Source organism: Budorcas taxicolor, chromosome X (genome assembly GCF_023091745.1).
Source record: "Budorcas taxicolor isolate Tak-1 chromosome X, Takin1.1, whole genome shotgun sequence".
In the NCBI taxonomy this organism is placed as follows: domain Eukaryota; kingdom Metazoa; phylum Chordata; class Mammalia; order Artiodactyla; family Bovidae; genus Budorcas; species Budorcas taxicolor.
This window is the reverse complement of record NC_068935.1, coordinates 26,686,706-26,712,033: the sequence shown is the minus strand read 5'-3', so window position 1 is coordinate 26,712,033 and position 25,328 is coordinate 26,686,706. Positions and strand designations below refer to the sequence as shown.

The 25,328-nt window shown below is 36.8% G+C and overlaps 1 protein-coding gene across 1 annotated transcript in view; it reads right to left on the bottom strand.

Annotated features, from left to right (window-relative positions):
• Positions 1-25,328, bottom strand: part of WDR44 (WD repeat domain 44) — an 88,093-nt gene that overhangs the window by 52,030 nt on the left and 10,735 nt on the right. The window contains exons 2-3 of the mRNA XM_052663398.1: positions 9,278-9,311; positions 1,283-1,357 (exon numbers count right to left, since the gene is read on the bottom strand). Of these exons, the coding sequence (XP_052519358.1) occupies positions 1,283-1,357; positions 9,278-9,311 (109 nt within the window). The remainder of the gene's footprint in view (positions 1-1,282; positions 1,358-9,277; positions 9,312-25,328) is intronic.

The following is a 25,328-nucleotide window of genomic DNA, read 5'->3' as shown; positions in this document are numbered from 1 at the left end:
TCCTGCATTGGCAGGCAGATTCTTTACCACTGAGCCACCTGGAAAGCCCTTTTGCCCCATAGTTTACTATTTTTTCAGCTTTTAAACTCTCCTTAAAAAGTCACTTTTGGGGGTGGGGGGCTACTAACTATACTTAGTTAGTTATAGTCACTCAGTTGTGTTGTATCTGACTCTTTGCAACTCCATGAACTGTAGCCCACCAGGCTTCTCTGTCCATGGAATTCTCCAGGCAAGAATACTGGAGTGGGTTGCCCTGCCCTGCTCCAGGAGATCGTCCCGACCCAGGGATCAAACCCAGGTCTCCTGCATTGCAGGCAGATTCTTTACTGCTGAGCCACCAGGGAAGCCCAAAGGAAAACATGGGATCAATATTAAAATTTGTAGTCTGTTAATTTTCTAAATTCCGTAAGGGTACGACAATGAATATTCAGGGGTGATGATTGTGCCCAGTACCATTCCCCTAGACATTTGGTGATGTCTGGAGACATTTTTGGTTGCCAAGATGGGGTAGGGGTGGGTGGGGGTTGAGATCTGACATCCAGTGAGTCAAAGCCAGGAATGCTGCTGAACATTCTAATATGTACAGAACAGCCTCCCCTTCCCTCCAAAACAAACAATTATTCATCCCAAAGTGTTGCTGTTGAGAAACTCTGGGGTAGACGTGTCATCTCATTGGTCTCTGGAAATCCGCTGGCTAGAACAGTGCCTGGGGCACAGAAAATACTCAAAACTTCTATAAATGAATGAACACACACCATTCTTTCTCCTTGGTTTTTATCCCAATACTGTTAACAACCCATTGTCAACATTTTTATCTTATGCTCAGTCTCTTTTAGTAAATCAAACTCTGAAGGTTCATATCATCAATTCCTTAAGAAGTATCAAATGTACTACAAAAATAATGACTTCTTGTAACCTCTAACTCCTCAAGACATCAGAATTTGCTGCACTAAGCTTTTCAATACCTTTACTTCTTGGTACTAACCTCAAGAGTAGCTATGGCTTACTCTAACAAAGATACAAGTATGAAAACCAAAAATACATTATAAAACATTTTTCAAAATACTGATTCAAAGATAAATTACCGATTAGTTGGATTACAAAATGACTTCTACAAAGTCTAATGTGCTTTCAATCAGATTCAACAGATTCAAGGAACATTTACTGAACATTAAGCATGCACAGGGTACTATGCTAAAATAACATAAAAAAATTTCCACTTTAAATATACCATATAAATATGACATCTGCTAAATTAATACTGACATTTTATCTTACCAACCTTTTTAGATACATCTTGTTTCAGTTCTTGTACAGTGGACTCATTTCCAACTTTGTATGCAGAGTTCTCTGTTTCCTATTTTCAAAAGAAAAAAACAAACCAAATGATGACATCTCTTTTTAAAACTCTGTTTAAAATGGGTACAAATTAGAAATTATAGCATTAATAAATCAAAGGCCCATAAAGGGCTTAGACATTTGGGTAATGATAGATTCCCAGAGATTTTATGCCAATTGGGACAATTTAATTTTCATAAGAAGGTTACCAATCAGCAATTTTCTATTTTTCTACTGTAATAGGATATTTTCTTTTAAAGTGTACCTAACTTTTTAACATTAAAAAACTGTACAGGAATATAAGAACTACAAGTACTTTTGCAGCTCAAAAAGGTTACGAATTTAAGCAAAGGGTTGAATCAGAATTGTTATTTTTCCCAAAGTATTGTTCCATAAATATGGAAAATGTGGCAAACCATATTCAGAGAGTTGTTTTCTTGGAAACTCTATATGCTTTAAATTAAAGGAATCAAAATTTAACTGGTATTAAATGAAGTTCCCAAAATAGTAACAGATGAAGAAAATTAAACCCACCAAAAATACATATATATCTACGTATACATTCATATACACATACGTACATATATATATATATTTGGGAGGTTAAAGAAGGTAGAAATGGATGCTGCATTTCTGCTGGAAAAAATTTGGGTAAAATAAGACAATCATAGATTTGCAAATCGTAACACAGTATTCTTTTCCATCTTAGATTTTCTTTACATTTATAGAAGTACAGGAATTTGAATGCTACTACTGACACTGAGAAAAAAATTTTCATAATTCTTGTTGTCCATCACAGAGTTTGTCAGAAAGTCACTATATAACCATTTTTAACTGACCTAAGATATATAAGGATGTATGTACATATTAAGGTAGCAATTATACAAGTATCAGGATAGGCTCCAATAATCTCTCTACTCCAGAGATTATTATACTGCTAAAGATTTAATGTGCTAGATATATTTCTGTAGGACTGTGGGACTTCCAATATCTTCAAGCTGAAAAGTTGTTTCACTGAATTCCTCCCTGCATTTGGGAAATACTACCAATCTTATACAGATTATTCTAGAGAAAAATTGTTTCAGGGGATTTGAAGTATTAGATAAAATCTAAGGAAATGGCAACCCACTCCAGTACTCTTGCCTGGAGAATCCCATGGACAGAGAAGCATGGTAGGCTACAGTCCATGGGGTCGCAAAGAGTTGGACATGACTGAGTGACTTCACTTTCAAACTCTACCATAGTCCATGAGCACCTAATATGATTTGGCTTCTGCCTGCATCTTTCACATTCAACATTCAGAAAACTATGATCATGGCATCTGGTCCCATCACTTCATGGCAAATAGGTGGGGAAACAGTGACAGATTTTATTTTGGGGGGCCCAAAATCACTGCAGATGGTGACTGCAGCCATGAAATTAAAAGACGCTTGCTCCTTGGGAGAAAAGTTATGACCAACCTAGACAGCATATTAAAAAGCAGAGACACTACTTTGCCAACAAAGGTCCATCTAGTCAAAGCTTTGGTTTTTCCAGTAGTCATGTATGGATGGCTTCCCTGGTGGCTCAGCTGGTAAAGAATCCGTCTGCAATGTGGGAGACTTGGGTTCAATCCCTGGGTTAGGAAAGGTCCCCTAGAGAAAGGAACGGCTGCCCACCCAGTATTCTGGCCTGGAGAATTTCATGGACTATTCCATGAGATCGCAAAGAGTCGGACACAGCTGAGTGACTTTCACTTTCAGGTATGGATGTGAGAGTTGAACTATAAAGAAAGCTGATCACCAAAGAATTGATGCTTTTGAACTGTGGTGTTGGAGAAGACTCTTGAGAGTCCCTTAGACTGCAAGGAGATCCAACCAGTCCATCCTAAAGGAAATCAGTCCTGAACATTCATTGGAAGGACTGATGCTGAAGCTGAAACTCCAATACTTTGGCCACCTGATGAGAAGAACTGACTCATTTGAAAAGACCCTGATGCTGGGAAAGATTGAAGGAGGGAGGAGAAGGGGATGACAGAGGATGAGATGGTTGGATGACATCACTGACTCGATGGACGTGAGTTTGAGTAAACTCCGGGAGTTGGTGATGGACAGGGAGGCCTGGTGTGCTGCAGTCCATGGGGTTGTAAAGAGTCGGACACGACTGAGTGACTGAACTGAACTGAACTGCATCTTTCACATCTATATTGATCACCTCCCTTTCCCATCATAATCCCAGAATTACACTTTGGCCAACTGGATGGTTCCTTACCATCCTTAGTGTCATAGCTCAAGCGTTATTATATTAGAAAAGTCTTCCCTGACCACTTTAAAATAGCCATGTTGACAAGATGAGAGTGAATTCTTGAAAGCTGATGATCATTAAGAACAGTTCATGCATATTAGAAAAACGCCTTCAACTGTCCTACAAATTAACTGCATGCATGCATGTGTGCCAAGTCCCTTCAGTTGTGTCTGACTCTTTGTGACCCCCTGGACTGTCATCAGTCAGGCTCCTTTGTCCATGGGATTCCCCAGGCAAGAACACTGGAGTGGGTTGCCATGTCCTCCTCCAATTACCTTCTAATAACTGTTCATTATTAGTAGGGAAATCAGAAGCACTGTACTACCTTAATTCCACAGATATTTTCCCTAGGTTAACCTAAGAAAAACATGTACCAATAATTCTTGTACCTCAATTTAATTCGATTTAATTAAGTACTTACAAAGATCACAGACCAAAACTGCCAAGCAGTGATTAGGCTTCTATTTTATTTGGCTTTAAAAAAACTCTCTTAGACTTTGAACTTTTGAAAGATATCAACTCCTATAAGGTAAACTACTGCTAAGTCCTAGTTTTAAGGAGTGATACTGTATCTACCAGACAATCTGATCTCTAAAGAGGTTAACTAGATTTCTTAGTAAAATCTGATTTAGTATATAGTCATCTATGATTCTCTCCTTAGTAAGGTCTAAGGTCCAGGCCCTTCCCCCAGCACTTCAATCAGGCTGAGGACAAAGCAATGGAAGCCAAGCATGTGCCTGCAGACAACCAATATCAACTTAGCTAGACTTGAGACAGTCCTCAGTTATTACCTTCTTCTGGAGATGGGCTGCCCCATTACAAAAGCACAGCACCAACTAAATCCCAGTTTCCACCATCAGGCCATTTCTCTAACTCGTACCTATCAGAACCCAAGAAACATGCTTTCTTAAAAGGTATGGTTTTTCTATTCAATTTCCAGCAATTCACACCATTGTTTCCCTCCATCTATACTGGATATTAAAGAGCCATTTGTACCCTCCTCGTAGTATTCAGTTGTAAGATTTGAGCTTTTTAATTTTAAAAAGCACACCACCAAAGGACCTAGTTTCACAAACCATTTGTACAAAAGCGATCTATACTCAAAGAAATCTTCATTATTAACTAAAGAACATTAAGCTAAAAATGTTAGTTACTAAAAACTCAGGTCACTTCTGTTTTAGTAGTGAGGAAGGGGAAGTTATTAACTGTGACTAAAGTGAAATTTTAAAAAATGCTTGAGAGATAAGCTCGCCATCTTTTTTCAGAGGAGAGGGAAAAAAAAAAAAAAAAACAACCAGGAAACTCAAATAGTTGTCATATGCATCCATACATTCCTATCAACCCCATCTCTCCATCAGAGTCTTTTGCTTTAAAATTTTAAAGCCCAGATTTAAAAAAAAAATGTTTTTTATTTTTAATTGGAGGATAATTGCTTTACAATGTTGTGTTGGTCTCTGCCATACATCAACATAATGAATCAGCCATAGGTATACATATGTCCCCTCCCTCTTGAACCTTCCTCTCCATCTCACCCCTCTAGGTTGTCACAGAGCACCAGTTTGAGCTTCCTGAGTCACACAGCAAATCCCCACTGGCTATCTATTTCACACATGGTAGTGTCTATGTTTCCATGCTACTCTCTCAGTTCTTCCCAACCCCTGCTTCCCCCTGTGTCCACAAGTCCGTTCTCCATGTCTGCGTCTCCACTGCTGCCCTGCTAGTAGGCTCGTTAGTAACATCTTTCTATTTTCCACATATATGCCTTAATGTACAATATTTGTTTTTCTCTTTCTGAATTTTTTCACTCTGTATAAATAGGCTGTAGGTTCATCCAACTCATTAGAATTGACTCAAATGTGTTCCTTTTTATGGCTGAGGAATATTCCATTATATATATGTACCATGGCTTATCCATTCATATGTCAATGGATATCTAGGTTGCTTCCATGTCCTAGCTATTGTAAATAGAGATGGAGTGAGCACTGGGATACATATGTCTTTTTAAATTATGATTTTCTCAGGGTATATGCCCAGTAATGGGATTGTTGGGTCATAAGGTAGTTTTATTCCTAGTTTTCGAAGGAATCTCCATACTGTCTTTCATAGTGTAAAGGCCAGATTTCTTAACCTGACATTCAAGACTCATGGAAATATGGCCCTAATTTATTTTTCCAACATTCCACCACTGAAATGTTTACGTTGGTCACACCAGTCTTTCAACACTCCCATCAAATTCTCTCCTCTGCATACTATCTAGTTCATACTATTCAGTTCAGTTCAGTCGCTCAGTCGTGTCCAACTCTTTGCGACCCCATGAATCGCAGCACGCCAGGCCTCCCTGTCCATCACCAACTCCTGGAGTTCACTCAAACTCACGTTCATCAAGTCCGTGATGCCATCCAGCCATCTCATCCTCGGTCGTCCCCTTCTCCTCCTGCCCCCAATCCCTCCCAGCATCAGAGTCTTTTCCAATGAGTCAACTCTTCTCATGAGGTGGCCAAAGTATTGGAGTTTCAGCTTTAGCATCATTCCTTCCAAAGAACACCCAGGACTGAGCTCCTTCAGAATGAACTGGTTGGATCTCCTTGCACTCCATGGGACTCTCAAGAGTCTTCTCCAACACCACAATTCAAAAGCATCAATTCTCTGGCGCTCAGCTTTCTTCACAGTCCAACTCTCATATCCATACATGACCACTGGAAAAACCATAGCCTTGACTAGATGGACCTTTGTTGGCAAAGTAATGTCTCTGCTTTTGAATATGCTATCTAGGTTGGCCATAACTTTCCTTCCAAGGAGCAAGTGTCTTTTAATTTCATGGCTGCGCCTAACATATAATGCTTTCCCATTTTTTCTCTATCTACCTATGTAAATATCTCCCAATTTTCAAAGCCTAACACAAGTTCTATCTCCTCCCAAAAACTTTTCTCTGCTATCCCAGGTAACACTGCCCTCACCATTGCTCTATCTTTCCATTTCTCCTCCAAACTCCTTGTAGTACTTAAGATCTATTCTAGTCTACAAATATCAATACCTCATCTATCATCCCTTATATATAGCTCTCTTCTGTGAGCTTGTAAAGTCATCAAAAGCCGGGACTATATCAAACTTTTCTTTACACTGCTTAAGATATCAACAGATATGCTGTTATACATAATAAGCACTCAATAACCCATGCACATGCAAACTTTTCTTTAGATTGCTTAAGATATCAACAGATATGCTGTTATACATAATAAGCACTCAATAACCCATGCACATGCAAACTTTTCTTTAGATTGCTTAAGATATCAACAGATATGCTGTTATACATAAGCACTCAATAACCCATGTACATCCACATCATAGAATATTACTTAACAACAAAAAGGAATAAACCATTGATCCAGGCAACAACTTGGATGGATCAATTGAGCCAATCTCAAAAGGTTACATACTATATGATTCAATTTTTAGGTCATTCTCAAATGACAAAATTATAGAGATGAAAAACAGATTAGTGAGCCAGGACATGGAAACAACCTAGATGTCCATCAGCAGATGAATGGATAAGAAAGCTGTGGTACATATACACAATGGAGTATTACTCAGCCGTTAAAAAGAATTCATTTGAATCAGTTCTGATGAGATGGACGAAACTGGAGCCGATTATACAGAGTGAAGTAAGCCAGAAAGAAAAACACCAATACAGTATACTAACACATATATATGGAATTTAGAAAGATGGCAATGACGACCCTGTATGCAAGACAGGAAAAAGACGCAGCTGTCTATAACGGACTTTTGGACTCAGAGGGAGAGGGAGAGGGTGGGATGATATGGGAGAATGGCATTCTATCATGTATACTATCATGTAAGAATTGAATCGCTAGTCTATGTCTGACGCAGGATACAGCATGCTTGGGGCTGGTGCATGGGGATGACCCACAGAGATGTTATGGGGAGGGAGGTGGGAGGGGGGTTCATGTTTGGGAACACATGTAAGAATTAAAGATTTTAAAATTAAAAAAAAAAAAAAACAGATTAGTGGCTGTCTGGGATTAAGGATGATTGTGGGGGAGGTGGTGGGTATGATTTTATAAAGGAAGATCTCTGTGGTGATAAAATCTCATCTTGATTGTGGTGGTGGTTACACAAATATACACAAGTAATAAACTGATACAGGACTATACACTTACACTGTACTGATGTCAAATTCTTGGTTTTGATATTATACTATATTTAAGACATAACCACTGGGAAAATAGGTGAAGGATAAATAGGACTTCTCTGTACTATCTTTGCAGCTTTCTGTGACTCTATAATTATTTCAATATAAAAAGTAAAAAAAGAAAACCCAAATATTTAACTTCATCTTTATTTACTAAATATGTACATTTGCTACCTAATTTTATTCAAGCTAAGGACAATCTGAGATAAAATAAATTCCCCAAACCTATTTGTGATAACCTAAAAATATCTTATGATCTAAGTGGCTTTTAAAATCTACAAGCATAACCAGCAACAGTCTGTGGATAGGGGACTGGGAGGTGGAGGGTGAGGAATGGGAGGGAAGCTACAATTTCAACCATCTTCTTTTCGCACTGAGTGAACTTTAACCTTGTCCATGTACTATGTTTTAAATGGTTTTATTAAATAGCTAATATAAAAGGATTTTTATAACATATAAGGACTAAAGAATTATGATATAACCTTTCTTAAGTACTCAGTTTAATAAAAAGTCTTATTATTAGCTTTCAAGTCTCCTGTATATCCTTCTCTATTTCCATTACATTCTTTCCCCCCTCAGAGATGACTGATATTCTAAACTTTGTGTTGATCATTCCTTGCTGTTCTTTAGTTTTCTTCTGCTTATATCTCTAAACAATATATGCTTTAATTTTGCATGTTTTGAGACTTAATATAAATGGAATCTTACTGCACATATTTTTCTGTGACTTGTTTCCCCACCAACTCGACACCACAGTGCTAAAATTGATCCATGTTATTGTATATAACTAATTCATTCATAACCACTGTATAGAATATCCCATATGAATATCCCATAATTTATCAAAGATATCAGACACTGGAACTGAAAAAAAAATATAGCATGTTTGAAATTATACATACATATGTACAGACATACACACAAACACCACCTATACAAACATGCACATACAATATATATTCTATTTGATGTAAATAGTTCTGTTTGGTGATATTCCTGTATTTAAAATGGTTCTCATTGGCATAATTTCTCAGTATCAAATTTCCTTGCTTGAATATAAGGCCAGGATTGATTTTTATACGTAGTTATGATACCAATACATGTGCCCATAATAAACACACAAGTGTTTTGGTTACTTTATAAAATATACACACACACGAATACAAGTGTTCCTTTATTCTAAAAATTATAAACCAAATAAAAATTACAAAATAGAAATCTACAAAAGACTTATAGTCCCTTCCTTATAGTACAGTATATAACTAGGTATTTCTAGAATACTTAATCACACCTCAAGTAAGATACAATGATAATATTACTTAGCAAAAAATAAGTAATAGAAAGCAAAAGCAGAAAATGAAAAATTACATAAAAAAGAGAAAAATGAATGAAAAGTGTATGCGATTTGTAGAAATACACTCATGACTTTCACAAAGCACAACTTACCTTTAATGCTGAAACCCCAACTTTTCCTGGATACCTGTTCAGAAATAAAAGCAAGAAGGTGTTGAATAGTAGCCATGAGAAGGGAAATCCTTCTATACACTCATTAAAGGCAAGCCCATATCTTTAAAAACATTTATATATCTTGTCATTTAGAAAACTCTTCTGTACATACAGAAGATGTAGAAAACATACAAAAGTAAAGAAGAAAATTAAAGTGACCCATAGTCTTACCACCAAGAGATCTGAGTTTGTATCTTTTGTCTTCCTAGATATATAACACTATAATTAGCATTAATATGAATATAATTTTGTACTCTTCCACAAATTTCTTTAGAAGTGGAAATGCAGCTCAAAAGTATACATGCTTTTCAGTTTTTGGAGATACTCAAATTGCTCTCTAGAACAGCTGTGCCAATTTGCACTCCCATTGCTCTACATCTCTGTTTCTTAATAACCTTGCCAAAAATGAGTGCTATTTTTAAATGTTTAGAAAATTCAATAGGCAAAAGTATATTTCACTGCTGTCTTAATTTGTGCTTCTTCGATTTATAGTGACGTGAAGTGAAGTGAAAGTCTCAGTTGTGTCCTATTCTTTGCAACCCCACAGACTATAGAGCCCATGGAATTCTCCAGGCGAGAATACTGGAGTGGGTAGCCTTTCCCTTCTCCAGGGGATCTTCCCAACCCAGGGATCAAACCCAGGTTTCCCCGCATTGCAGGGTATTCTTTACCAGCTGAGCCACAAAGGGAAGCCCAATGGATGAAGTTTCATATGCATCAGACATTTACGTTACTTTTAAAGAGAGAGAACCCATTTTTGTTCATAGCTCTTTTTTGGTTTGTTTTTTACTACAACAAAACTCTATTCTTAAATACAGGCTACTTTAGATATGATAATTTTAAAAAGTAACTTTTCACCAATCATTTTCACCCCCTATATTTTTCTTCAAATAGGAACAATTTGATACCTGCTTCAAAACATGAAAGAGTGACATACCCTTACAGCTGCTTATTATATTTCAGGGTTACACACTAAGAAGCTTTTAAATCATAAATATTTAATAAGCCATTTCTAAATTTTTTAAATGCAGCAATCACAGATGATACAATTTTGTGCAGAAAGGTGCCTTCAAGATCTATCTAGCCATAGAGGCTCTTTTTATAGGTAGAGAAACTGAGGAGCTGAGAGACTAAATGGCTTTCCCCAATGTCACATATTTACTTAGGGGCAGAATCAAGAGAAGCATCAAGTCCTACTACCAAGCTTCTCATATGCCAAATTGAGTAATCTTTGACCTCTAATCAAAAGTGTGCTTAAAAAGTTACTTTTGCCACTCAATAGAAAATTAACCCCTTTATTCAACGAACATTTATGAAACACTATCTATCAGAAACTAAGGGTAGGAAAATGATTAAGACACAATCCTAGTTTAGGGGTTTTTAAAGCTTGTTTAGAAAAAAAAGAAGGTAGCTGTATAAAATAGTGCCTGCCTATTTAATTGCAGAGCCTGGACAATATAATTTCATCTTAATAAAGGATAATTTCCAGGAACAAAAATTTTTTTTATCCCCAATTACTTGTTTTCCCTGGCAAACATATACTGCTCTGTAACAAAATCCTGTTTATCCAGAGGTGATTAGGACCAAGGCTATTCCAATTTTTAAATAAGGAATCAAGATTCTACACAAAGAATGTGTAAAATAATACAAGTGCAATCAAATCAATAACAAAAGTTTAAAAAGCAAAAACAAAAAACCTTGAAGAGGCTCAAATTCCCATGTAGCACATATTCTGAATTCCAACCAAGAAGAAAATCACCTATCACATAGGTATAGAGACAAGAGGAAGTAAGATTTTTTCAAAAACCTTAAGCCCCATATGAGGTAGAGAAGGAAAGGAAAAGAAAATCTGCCTTCACTCATGACTTCCCCTTTGAGAAATCTGATCAGGTTTTTTAGCTGTCAAAAAAAAAAAAAAAACCAAAAACAAACAAACAACAGAATAGGGTACCACATTTTTCTCTCTTGCATGTAACTGGTTTCGTAAAGGGCTCTAAGTTATAGATCAGTTGTTGACATACAAGGAAACAGTTCTGATTGGTTCTGGTAGAGCTTTACATATAACTATGTACAAACTATAAAAAGTAATTTATTACTTTCTTTTGAGAGCCAAGGGAATGTAGTGAAAAGAACATGTGCAGATAGATGTTGCTTGAATATTGTTTCTGCCGTTTACCTTATGTGTGATCTTGATCAATTCATTTAATTTCTCCAAGCCTCAATCTCCTCCCTTGGAAAAGGGGTAAAACCATCTACACTTCATAGGATTAAGTGAGAGAGCACATGGGGCACGCACAATAAGCTGTAGTTTCTTTCCTCAGCAGCTTTGAATTGCTCCATTGAAACTCACAAATAATGAGTGTCACCAAGTTTCTCCAAGGGACTTTGGCAGTCTGTCAGTAGTGAGCAGCCTGAGACCAATTTCTGGATACAGAAAAGATACCCTACAGCCCATAAAGCTCCAGCCTATTTAACAATAGGGAACATGAAAAACACCAGATTATACTGAGCTGGGGATTAAAATGGGATCCTGCTTGCATTTTGTGATGTCATTAAACAAAAAAACTAATAAAAGCCACTCATATTTGAAACATAATGTAAATATTAAAAGGTTGTTAAGGTTTTGGTAGGTAGTAAAGTACTTTGTAGCTTCTTCCAGTCTGATTAAGCCTGAATTTGTCTTTAACAGGTAGTCTGTAAAACCAGAATTTTTTGTGATAAATTTTTTCATCCATTTATAGAACATTAGAACCTAGTAAAAGATGAAAGCATATTTATAATTTGCAAAGTTAGCTAAAATGATTTGTATCATGTGCCAAAATGTGGAAACAACAATTCATTTCACCATAAGAAACAGTAAATCATTATTCAGTATTCCCACATGAAAAATTCTTAATAGGGGCCTTGTAATAACAATTACACAATGGCCATCAGTTATTAAGCATGTGCCAAAAACTGCTAAGACTTGATTGCTTTAGCTTCTTTAGTCCTCGCAACTTTCCAATGAGGTATAAGTTATATTACCTTCCCTATTTTACACACACACACAAAAACCCTGAAGCTTGGGTCAGATGGGTAACTGCACTGCTAGTAAATAACTGGGCCAGAATTTGACCCTAGGCAGTCTGACTCTAGGGTCCACTCTCTCAACTACATTGCAATGTTGCCTTTTTTTCTGTGTAAAGCCTTAAAAGATGACAGTTATGAGAATATTCTAAGCAGTGCTGTGAATGAACACCAAAGTAAAGGTAATTAGCCTTGCTTCTTGGGTTGGACTAAACTAATTAAGTCATAGGCTTGAATCCTGATCTGCCTTTAACAACTACAATTAACATCTAATTGATTTGGCACTGCTAGGAAATAAAATAATGAAATGTTCCATATAGAAAACTGCCAGAGAAATGAAGCTTCTCTTTTCAGTGCCAAACTTCTGAAAGTGTTGTAATTATTTTTGAATTTCAAATTTCAAAAGCAGCTCTTAAATAAGTACATTATAGACTAAGCCTTGCCATTTCAGTAATCTTGCCCTTGAAAATACCTTCTTAAAGGATATACATTTTTCCCTTTGCTACTGACTCAGAATAATTATGCTCAAATACTACACTATATTTTAATACAGTAATGCCCTCCAGGGACTGTAAGGCACAGAGGATTTATGTGCCTTTACACTACAGGACCCTAGGCTACCATGCTTGAAATGTCTGGGTTTTATAGCTTTACATCTCCCTCCTCAATGGAAGTGGTCACTTTATACAGTTGGCCATGTGCCTGCCTTTAAAAGCTCTCCTCCCCCTCCCTTTCTATCTTTTGCATTTAGTCTGGGAAACCGGGTTTTTAAAAATGGCATTGTAGGGTAAAGAAAGAATCCAGATATTATGAGGATCTCCCTAGACAACCATTCAACTCCTCTCTGTAACTCAGTCTATACATTCAAAGTAGAGGTAATATTATACTATTTCAGAGTGATTATGTGCCTAAAGACAATTTATTCATGTTTAAGTTTGGGAACAAGAGAAAAAAGGGACTAGATCAAGAAAATTTCGTTCTACTCTTGGCTTTCCCAACCAACTAGCTGCAAGACTTTTAAGCAAGGGTTTTCAGAGTTCTGTAATTTTAGGAAAGTTTATTTTGAGACCCTTCATTAGTTTGGAGTGAAGATGTAATTTTTATACCATGATTAATGATCTAAATTTTATACCCTCTGACTTTCCTTAAATTTGAGATACATCATAGAAAATATGGACATAATCCAGCACACACACAAACGTCCAGAAATGTCTGGTAAATACTCTGACAGAAGTGAAGTGAAGTGAAGTCGCTCAGTCGTGTCCGACTCTTTGTGACCCCATGGACTGTAGCCTATCAGGCTCCTCTGTCCATGGGATTTTCCAGGCAAGAGTGCTGGAGTGGGTTGTCATTTCCTTCTCCAGGGGATCTTCCCGACCCAGGAATCGAACCCGGGTCTCTCGCATTGCGGGCAGACACTTTACCATCTGAGCCACCAGGGAAGCCCCAAATACTCTGATACATCTAGTTAACTAGAAAAATACTCCTTCAAAATTTTCTGTAGATACTAAATATTAGATTCCTCCTGTTTAAAGGTTAAGGTTAGTAATTCTTCCCATAAAAATTCCCAATTTTCCCATAAAAATGTAAATAAAGTCATTTTTATTACATCCCATACGTGTGAGAAATCTTTAAGAAAACTCAAGTAACAGGTAGATATATTTAAGTATTGGTAGTTTACCACACATTTAAACAAAACTTTTAGAAACCAAAATGAGAACTTCAAAAGTTCAATTTTCATTTCAAAAGTTTTTACTATAGGTTATTTTTAAATGAAATATTTTTGACGCATTTAAATATATGATTTACAAAGCTTCATTGAAATAAGAAATTTGCTTCTTACAAAGCTGAACAAAAATATGACTTTAATGGGTGAAACTACCTTCATCACCTAAAAGCATAAAAAGAATCTTCCAACATATTCTTACTAATTACAAATTCAGTAAATCTTTGATTTTGCAGCATAGCTTCTGAAATTAAAGACAATGTCTATCAATGGTACTAAACATGAAAACAAACAATTTCTGAAACAGCCTCAAAACAGAGTCTAAGTTAAAAAAATATTGGTATTCTACTAAACAAACAAACAACAAAAAAAACCCCACATGGCTTACAGATCAAATGCTAATTTTTAGTGTAGCTTGCACTCAGGTTTTGAATGTAAAAGCAATTTTAAGGTTAGCATTTCAGCAACTTATAGTTCAGATAGAATATTTTAATTCATTATATCCTGTTTTCTGTAAAAAGTTAATTTCATGCACTCACTACATTGAGTTTATACTAACAAACCTCATGTTTGAATATAAATCAATGTGTGACAGATGCTTTCTCCCATTCCTATCCATTTAGCATTTTAATTCTAGAGTTTTCCTTTTGCAGCTAGGGTATTTGTGTTCAGTACCAAACAGTAAGGATGTAACAGATGCAGAAGAGATTAAGAGGTAGAAGAATACACAGAAGAACTACACAAAAAAGGTCTTAATGACCAGGATAACTACGATGGTGTGGTTACTCACCTAGAGACAGAGATCTGGAGTGTGAAGTCAAGTGGCCCTTACGAAGCATTACTATGAACAAAGGTAGTGGAGGTGATAGAATTCCAGCTGAATTATTTAAAATCCTAAAAGATGACACTGTTGAAGTGCTGCACTCAATATGTCAGCAAATTTGGGATGCTCAGCAGTGGGCACAGAACTAGAAAAGGTCAGTTTCTCATCCAATCCCAAAGAAGGGAAATGCCAAAGAATTTTCAAGCTACCCTACAATTGCATTCATTTCACATACTAGTAAGGTTATGCTCAAAATCCTTCAAGCTAGGCTTCTGCAGTGTGTGAACTGAGAACTTCTGTACAAGCTGGATTTAGAAAAGGCAGAGAAACCAGAGATCAAATTGCCAACACCTGTTGGATCACAGAGTAAGTAAGGAAATTCCAGAAAAACATCTACTTCTGCTTCATTGACTACTCTAAAGACTTTGACTGTGTGGATCACAACAAACTGTAAAATTCTTAGACACAGGAATAGCAGACCACCTTATCTGTCTCCAGAGAAATCTGTATGCAGGTCAAGAAACAACAATTAGAACTGGACATGGAACAACATATTGCATCCAAATCGGGAAAGGAGTATGTCAAGGCTGTTTATTGTCACTCTGCTTATTTAACTTGTATGCAGAGAACATCATGCAAAATGCCGTCAAGCTGGAATCAAGATTTCTGGGAGAAGTATCAATAACCTCAGATATACAAATGATACCACTCTAATGGCAGAAAGGGAAGAGGAACTAAAGAGCCTCTTGAGGGCAAAAGAAGAAGGCGAAAAAGCTGGCTTAAAACTCAACATTTAAAAAACTAAGATCATTGGCATCCAGTCCCATCACTTCCGTGATGGGAAGCACTGACAAGTTTTATTTTCTTGGGCTCCAAAATCACTGGAGATGGTGACTGCAGCCATGAAATTAAAAGACGCTTGCTCCTTGGAAGGAAAGTTATGACAAACCCAGACTGTATATTAAAAAGTAGAGACATTACTTTGCCAACAAAGGTCCATATAGTCAATGCTATGGTTTTTTCCAGTAGTCATACATGGATGTGAGAGTTGGACCATAAAGAAGGCTGAGTGCCAAAGAATTGATGCTTTCAAATTATGGTGTTGGAGAAGATTCTTGAAGAGTCCCTTGGACTTCAAGGAGATCAAACCAGTCAATCATAAAGGTAATCAGTCCTGAATATTCATTGGAAGGATTGATGTTGAAGCTCCAATACTTTGGTCACCGGATACAAAAAGCTGACTAATTGGAAAAGACCCTGATGCTGGGAAGGATTGAAGGCAAAAGGAGGAGGGGATAGCAGAGGATGAGACGGTTAGACAGCACCACAAATCAGTGGACATGAATCTGAGCAAACTCCAAGAGATAGTGGAGGACAGAGGAGCCTGGCGTACTGCAGTCCACAGGGTTGCAGAGTTGGAAATGACAGCAATTGAACCACCACCACCAATGCAGTTTAGTATCTACACAACATTATTTTTAAAATGTTACATGGCATCAAAACATTGCTCTGGTCATTTTGCAGAGGAGTAAAGGAATTATTTTTTCTTTTATTAACTCTGACCTGATCTAGTGATAACTCTCAGACACTTTAGGTAAAATTTTATTAGAATAATAAGGTCATTACTTCCAAAGGTAGGTGCTAATCACTGGGATTTGGATCTGACGACAATAATTACAACTTATCTAAAAGCTGTTCACTAAGTTTCCATAGAAAGCAAAATGTCAAATCCTTTCAATACTGCATTCAATTCAAAATATGCAAGCAATGCAATATTTTATTTATAACTCTCTTAGCTTGATTTTGTTGTTGTTTTTGAGTCGCTAAGTTGTGTCCTAATCTTTGCAACCCAATGGACTGTAGCCCCCAGGTTCCTCTGTTCATGGGATTTCCCAGGCAAGGATACTGGAGTGGGTTGCCATTTCCTTCTCAGGAGGATTTTCCCGACTCAGGGATTGAACCCGTGTCTCCTGTATTGGCAGGTGGATTCCTTACCGCTGAGCCACCTGGGAAGCCTGAGCCTGATTTTGCAACTTGCTAATAAACCTGACTCTCTAATTTACTAATGTTGAGAACAGTGGGCTTCCCTCATAGCTCAGCTGGTAAAGAATCCGCCTGCAATGCAGGAGACCCGGGATCGTATTCATTCACTTAATAGAAATAAAATCAATCCAACAGAAAATGCAGAGGCTACTTTTAAGGGATTTTGATACAACATAACTGTGATTTTTCTGTCCCAGGTGTTAAAAGTGAGCATAATACCTATAGATATTACCTAGTGTTAAAAAGAAATTTACAGTAATTCTTTTCAAAGTCCTAAAAGGATTTTTTTTAATCAGTAAGAAGGTAAGAATATTTATTTTTTCAGTGTTTGAAGGAAGACTCATTTAGACCACTGTCTCATTTCACATGTGAGGAAAACAAGGCTGAAGGTTAAATTAATACCTTCATTCAACATTTACCTACTGCTTACCTCGTACCAGCACAGTGCTAGGCACTGGTTGGAAAGTAGTGAACAAGGCAGACAAGGTCACGCTCTCCTGCTGCTGCTGCTAAGTCTCTTCAGTCATGACCAACTCTGTGCAACCCCACAGACGGCAGCCCACCAGGCTCCCCGTCCCTGGGATTCTCCAGGCAAGAACACTGGAGTGGGTTGCCATTTCCTTCTCCAATGCATGAAAGTGAAAAGTGAAAGTGAAGTCGCTCAGTTGTGTCCAACTCTTCGAGACCCCATGGACTGCAGCCTACCAGGCTCCCCTGTCCATGGGATTTTCCAGGCAAGAGTACTGGAGTGGGGTGCCATTGCCTTTTCCCACGCTATCCTAGAGCTATGCTAAGATGAGGGTCTGATTAGGTCTAGGACCCGGGTCTCTTTACTGACTCGAAGAACACATGCAGCCTGTCAGTTTACCCCGAGAAGTCTAAAATCCCTCCTACTTTCAAACGGTCAGGTAGCTGGTCAAGTGAAACTGGCCATTTATTAAAGTCTTTTATCTAGGAGTGCCACCACAAATTTTCCACCGAAGATTTGGGGGTTCCCAAAGACTGAAAGGGCACCATGACACCAACCTCAAAGTAGAAAGGCTATAAGTTTAGCTACCTAGTAAAAGAACATGAACTGGAATCGGGATACCTGAGTTTTAGTTGTGAATCTGCCAGTAACAATGTATGTGACCATAAAAAATATTTTGGGGCAGTTTTTCCAACCTTTAGTTACGGCTATTTCAAGCATGTACAAAACTGGGATAATATTATGAACCCACATGTATAAAATGTTGATCATGGTCAATAGTGATCAATATCAATATGCCTCCCTCACTCCCTTGCCAGATTATTTTGAAGCAAATCTCAGAAATTATTTAATCTTTACCCATAAAAATGTCAATATGTATCTAAAATATAATTATAACACTATTATCAAATTTAGCAATTCCTTATTATATACAGTAAACATTCAGATTTCTCAGATAGTCTCAAATTTTTTTTACAGTTGGTCCATTTCAATCAATATCCAAATAAGCGTCATGTGCCATAATCAGTTGACATGTCTCTTTCAATCAGCAGGTTTCATTTTTTTATTTCTTGCAGTTCATGTATTGAGAAACTAGGCTGTTCATCCTAAAGATTATTTTTTTTGGGCGGTGAAACTATTGTGTACGATACTATAATGATGGCTACATGCTATTAGGCAGTTATCCAAAACCATAGAACCTACACCACCAAAAGTGAACCCTAAGGGAAACTTTGGATTTTAGGTGATTATGCTGTGCCAATGGAGGTTTATCAGCCATAACAATGTACCACTCTGGCGAGGGCATGTTGATAATCGGGGAGACTATACATGTATTGGGGGAGAGGTGTGTGGGAAATCTCTGTACCTTCCTCTCAGTTTTGCTGTGAATCTAAAACAGCTCTTTAAATAAGTCTTAAACAAACAAACAAAGACACTAGGTTGTTCACCCTGCAGAATTTCTCATTGTCTGAATTTTGTTGACTGCATCTCCATGGCGATATGTCATACGGAATACTTTAAAGGAGAACATGCAGAAGAGATTGGAGGGATGGAATGGACACGTATCCAAGGAAAAGTACAAAAACCTATAAGAACAGTATCAGAAAGACTGTTGCTCAGAATGTGAGAAGATTTAAAAAATATCAGAGACAGTTTTTCATTATTTTAATTTATATTAACAAGAATAACAAAAATAAACTGCAGTCTGCTTATACGTGGATAAATTATATAATGTGTTAGGCTGGGCTTCCCTGGTGATTCAGATGGTAAAGAATCCGCCTGCCAATGCAGGAGACGCAGGTTTGACCCCTGGGTCAAGAAGATTCCCTGGCGAAGGAAATGGCAGCCCACTCCATTATTCTTGCCTGGAGAATCCCATGGACAGAGAAGTCGGGTAGGCTATCAAACCAGACATGATTTGACTGAATGTACATATGTGAAAGATATATCGATTCTTTTTCTTTCCAATTAAGATTGCTGATAGTCAAACCAGAAAGGGAAAAATAAATTATAGAATGAGGAAATCGAATTCCAAAGCATTCAAAGAGATAAGAGTTCAGTTCTTCTATCCCACACAAATTATATCCTAGCAAAAGCTAAGAATTTATAGAGTTCAATCTCTAAAATCTCTGAAGAATCAGAGTATGGAAGAGGATATTAGGGAAAACTTTGGTGGTCAACACTGGAAAGCAGGTAGTGCTACAAACTATAAACAGATTCACTTGATGTCAATGTCAAGCAAAATTCTTAAACACATGATGAAATGGTTTAAGGGCCTTAGGTGTGGGGAAAAGATACTCTTATTTAAGAAAAAACATTCACAGAAAGCCAAACATGCAAAATTAATTTTTTTTTTTGATAGGGTTACTGGCCTAGAACATAAAGAGCATACTGTACACACAAAAAAATCTGGATATTTCTGTATAAAAATTTGTACTTTTATAATTCTCTCTAGATATCCTTTTAGACAACAAAGGGATGTAGGCTAGAATACACTTAGGTGGGCTTGTAACTGGCTAAACATAATTCAAGGTGTGCTGATTAATGGATCAATGAAAAACCATAGGGAAATATTAATTTTTATTGTGCTCTATCCTACTTGATGTTCTATTCATTTGATGTTCTTAATGTCTTAAACGAAGAAACTGATGGCATATCTACCAAATTTACAGATGGCACAAAGTTGGAGGGCTTAGGGAATATACTAGCTGACAGTATCCAAAAATGTTCTTAACAGAATGTAATGTAGTAGGGATAAATGCAAAATGCATGACTGGGGAGATGTGACTTAACAAATCACATGAAAACACTCAGGTACTTTTGTTGGTTGCTCAGACAGAGTAAAGGCTGTGATATGACTGCTGAAAGAGTCATAAAAGACTGCTATGACTTCAGCATATGACTGCTGAAAGAGCTAGTGTGATCTTAGGCTGAACTGCATGCATTCTAAGTCACTTCAGTTGTGTCTGACTCTTTGCGACCCCATGGACTGTAGCCCTCCAGGTTCCTCTGTCCATGGGATTTTCCAGGCAAGAATACTGGAGTGGGTTGCCATTTCCTTCTCCAGGGGATCTTCCTGACCCAGGGACTGAACCTGTGTCTTTTATGTCTCCTGCAGTGGCAGGCATAAGAAAACTATTATGTCCTGAACAAGGCAGGGGGTAAATTCTACTCTACTTCCCACTAATAACAACACACTTTAGAATATCATGTGTCATTGGGATACCATATTTTAAAAGAAACATAAAATGGAACATATCCAAAAGAGAAACCAATTTGGTGAATGTTTCAGAAACTGAGTAGGATGATACAAAATACTGCTGCTGCTGCTGCTGCTAAGTCACTTGAGTCATGTCCGACTCTGTGCAACCCCACAGACGGCAGCCCACCAGGCTCCCCCGTCCCTGGGATTCTACAAGCAAGAACACTGGAGTGGGTTACCATTTCCTTCTCCTAAGGATGGCTAGTCCAGAGAAGATAAGACAGAAATGACTTCCTCTTGACTTTTTTGACTTTGGTTTTATTTTGGAAAGTATAAGCAGTGAAACTTTGCATATAGGCTAATTTTCTTACTGAAGTCTGTCTTAATTTAACTTTTAAACTGTTATTCTATATTTGATATGTATAAGAGTATAATGTAGCATGTACATGTAATTATGAAGCACAATAAACAAACTAAACTGTGACTCACTAGGTTACCTGAGAATGAGAACAGCATCAGGATCAGAGCAGCTACTGAGCGCCGTATTCTGATGCCTTTGTCTTAGAGGGAACCACTAGCCCAGATCTGACTTACTGTTCCCTTACTTATTTTTAAAATGCCATGTATCTCTGAACAATATATTAAGTTTTGTTATTTCTGAGGTCTGTTTTCGGGAACGCACTTGCAAAGAAAAAAAGAGCTGGACTCTTAAAATTAACATTGCAAAAATCTCGGTATTCATGTCAGAGTAAATAAAGGCGACCCCTGTCACTACATACTCAGTTGTATTTAAGTCTCACAACCATGCCCATACCTACTAGTCTCCTTCTGCTTCTCCTTCACCTAGGGTTGCCACATTTAGCAACGATAAATATAGGCAGCTCAATTAAATTCCAGTTTAAGTATGTTTATCTGAAGTTGGGGTTTAATTGGGAGGCCTATATTTTATCTGGCAACTCTACCCTATCCCTAAATTAATTAGGTGGACAATTAATTCTATGATCTGTTCGTGTGTGATAAAGGAACAAAGTAGGAGGATTTGTATGGCCAATGTCCTTGTATAAATATTAATCTAAGTATTAAATAGCATTTACTGACTGGGGAAAAAATAGAACATCTGTGAATTTAGTCAAAGCTTTTCCAGACAATGCATTCAGTAGACCTGCCCAAATGCAAATATTGTATATACACTATTATATACATTTTTCAAAAACACTCTATGAAGAACAGGAAGGTGTATTATTAACAGCTTCATTATTTTGACTTAGATTGAATCTCTCAAAAAAAACAAGATGGCTACTGTAACAAACTGATAAATCCCTTGATATGTAAATTGACTTATAATCATTATTTATAAAGATGTATCATTTGAAACTGTCCTCATGTTAAAAATGAACTTAAGCTATATAGGTCAAATAAAGATCAGCAGTCAACTTTCTGGATAAATATCCATTAAAATTATGTTGTCATTAAAAAGGGATTAGGTTACTGTATTTACAATGTCATAGGGGCTTCCCTGGTGGCTCAGACGGTAAAGCGTCTGCCTGCAACGCAGGAGACCCGGGTTCGATTCCTGGATCAGGAAGATCCCCTGGAGAAGGAAATGGCAATCCACTCCAGCACTGTTGCCTAGAAAATCCCATGGAAGGAGGAGCCTGATAGGCTACAGTCCATGGGGTCACAAAGAGTCAGACACGACTGAGCGACTTCATTTTCACTTTATAAAGGAGATATAAGAAATATTTCAGATATTTTCAATATTTTTCAATCAAGAAAACTAATGAACCTTCTATGATATGAGGTAGAACCTGCTTTTCAATTCTGTCTCAACATCTTCCCACAACCTGAAGCACGAATAGCTCCTATATTTGAATGGTATATCAATACAAGTGTGCATTAAGAGCACATATAGATTATATTCCTCAAATAGAAGCCAGTTGCATTCCCTTCCCTGTCTTACTGCAAAATCTGCATTTTGAAATCAAGTATAGACATGGCTGACTACTGCAGGAGTCTAACTTGTTTTTCACAGCTTCAGCAAGTGGTTTCTCTCTAGGCAATCACTGGATCACCTTTTCCAACTTTTAAACTCAAATATTCATCACTCATGCACTAAGGCTTTAGGATAATTTGTGCTTAAAGGTCCACTTTAAAAGAGAACATTGAATTTTTATAATTTCAAAGAGGCAGATCCCATAAGCCATTCTACCTCTAGTTTTTCACCTTTAGCTACAGACAGATCCTTCTGCCTTTGGGGTTTGGTGTTTCTCTTATCTCTTACCTGAGAGTTATCTGAAAAAAACAAAACAAAACAAAACAAAACAAAACCTTTAAGCCTTCTGAGAATAGGGAGGAAGGAATGTGCAGACTGAACCTGACACCTGCTTCACAGTCAACTAAATAACTAGGAACTCAAAGACCCACTACACAAAATGTAAGAATGATCTCACATTTAACATCCCTATTTCTAGACTTCTGGATGAAATTGGGCAACAAAGAAAAATGGTCTAACAAGGTCTTCTTTTCTTTTTCTGTCAGTAAAAGGACTCATTTTTTATTTTAGGTTCTGAGGAAAAAAAGTAGTTGGCTCTGAAGAAGCCTCTTGTCAAGTTGCAAAATTCCTGACAGACTCTTAAGGAGGTTAAAAAGAGTAATGACACGGAAGGAAGGAGTATAGAGTGAGTCAGTGAGAATAAAGCTGGTGGCTTGGCAAACATTTTTCTTATAAGAAGGTGACTACCAAGGGCTTAGTGGAGAATTGCCTCATAGCTTGATTTTGTTTTTATCCACCTTTTTTTGCCTTTGCCATTGGGAAAATATAAAAGTAGGATGAGCTTAAGCAGTACATCAATGAACTGAATCAAGCAGAGCAAAGAACAGCTCACCTGTACAAAGGTTTGGGATTCTAAGGTCCTTGAGGTGAAAAGGAGATAAGCATAGATAAGGCCCTAGCTAGCCATTAAAATAAGTAAGTAATTAAAGGGTTTTGATTTCCAAAGCCCAGCAAGCTGAAATATGAAGATCTGATAGCAAACTAAGACCAACACAAAAGTGCTCAGTCTAAACTAGTAATCAGAAAGGTTCTGGTGCTCACAAAACACTGACATGAGGATTTCTTCCCACTTAGGCCAGGCAAGAGAAAAACAAAAACTAAGCAAAAATAAAAATCAAAAACAAAACAAAACAAAACCTCAAGTTGAACAAGAACAGTTCAAATTTACAGAATAATATACTGGGTTTTACTTTTTTAAAATCTTGCTCTAAGTGCATAGTTTTTAAAAATTTGTTCACTGGAATGAAAATGTATACACTAATGCATATACATCATTAATAAATGTATTTATTAATTAGTTACATTCTTATGGCAAGTTTTACTAGATTATATGCTAAGCATAAAAGTCCCCATAGAAGGAGGTTTCCCTTGATACATGGTAATACTGGCTTATTAACAAGATTAATAAAAAATGGAGAATATACTTATGATAGTTATCAATAGGGAATTAACCAAATCCTCAAGATGTGAATTAATACTTTTAATATTCTTTGAAGTGCCATTTTAAAGTAGTATGAAAGTCAAGAGGCAGAATATGTCTAAAATACCTAATGACTATTTTATCACTGGTATTAACAGAAATAGATGGTGAGAAAGTTTGGCACAATGTTTCTATGTTTTCTGAAAGTGGGTTTTGTGGCAACATTTGTAAGTGATCTATAATGAAATCAAAGGAAACTTTATAATGAAATAAAATTCTAGTCATATAAAAAGTAATTACAAACCTGACGTGGACCTTAAGCAACTAAATATTGTCTAAAATGACAAACAGATTTTTCAAAACTGATTTATGTAATTCATGTAGTTTTATGTCATATTTCTGAAAGAACAGCTTGATAATCTATTTATTGATAAAATAACAGAATAATCACTTCTCTATACCTGCTCAAGAATTCTAAACTAAAAACATTCTACCCTACACATTTCAACCATTCAATAAATACTCACATTCAAACAGTAACTCCAGGGTAGGGCAGCTATATCAACGTTCCAAACTGTCAAACTGGGTTAGATAAAAGCCACATCTATTAATGATTTAAAATAATTTCTAGAAAATTGCAGCAGAAACAGATGGCTAAATTTACAACTGTCTGGAAAAGTCAATACTAATGCAATCATGCTAAATCACTTTGTAACTTACTTCTTAGAAAGTAAACAAGATTTTTGGCTACAGGCCACTTTACAGAAGCTTTATCAAGTTAATGTGCTAATATGGTTTTTAAGTTATCTAAAACATTCACTGGTGTACTAATATTAAAAAGTAAATGCCAGTAACTTCTAAGGTCACCCCACATAAAAATTAAGAGCACTAAAGAAACTGTCACAACTCCCCTTTTTAAAAAATGTAACCAAATCAATTATATTGTCAATGAACTGATTATTCAGACTTTGAGATTCTTTTCTCCTTCTGAGTTCACTACTTATCACCAAAGATTGGCAGAGGAACAACAACAACAAAAAAAATCAAACTAAATCACACACAAAACATTACTGTTATTTCTGATAAAAGATTTGATGAGAAAGGAAGTTGTAAACTAACGACTGAACTGAGAGTTTGGTGTAACTGGTAACATTTAATTATTCATATTCTCCCTCAATATTATGAATAA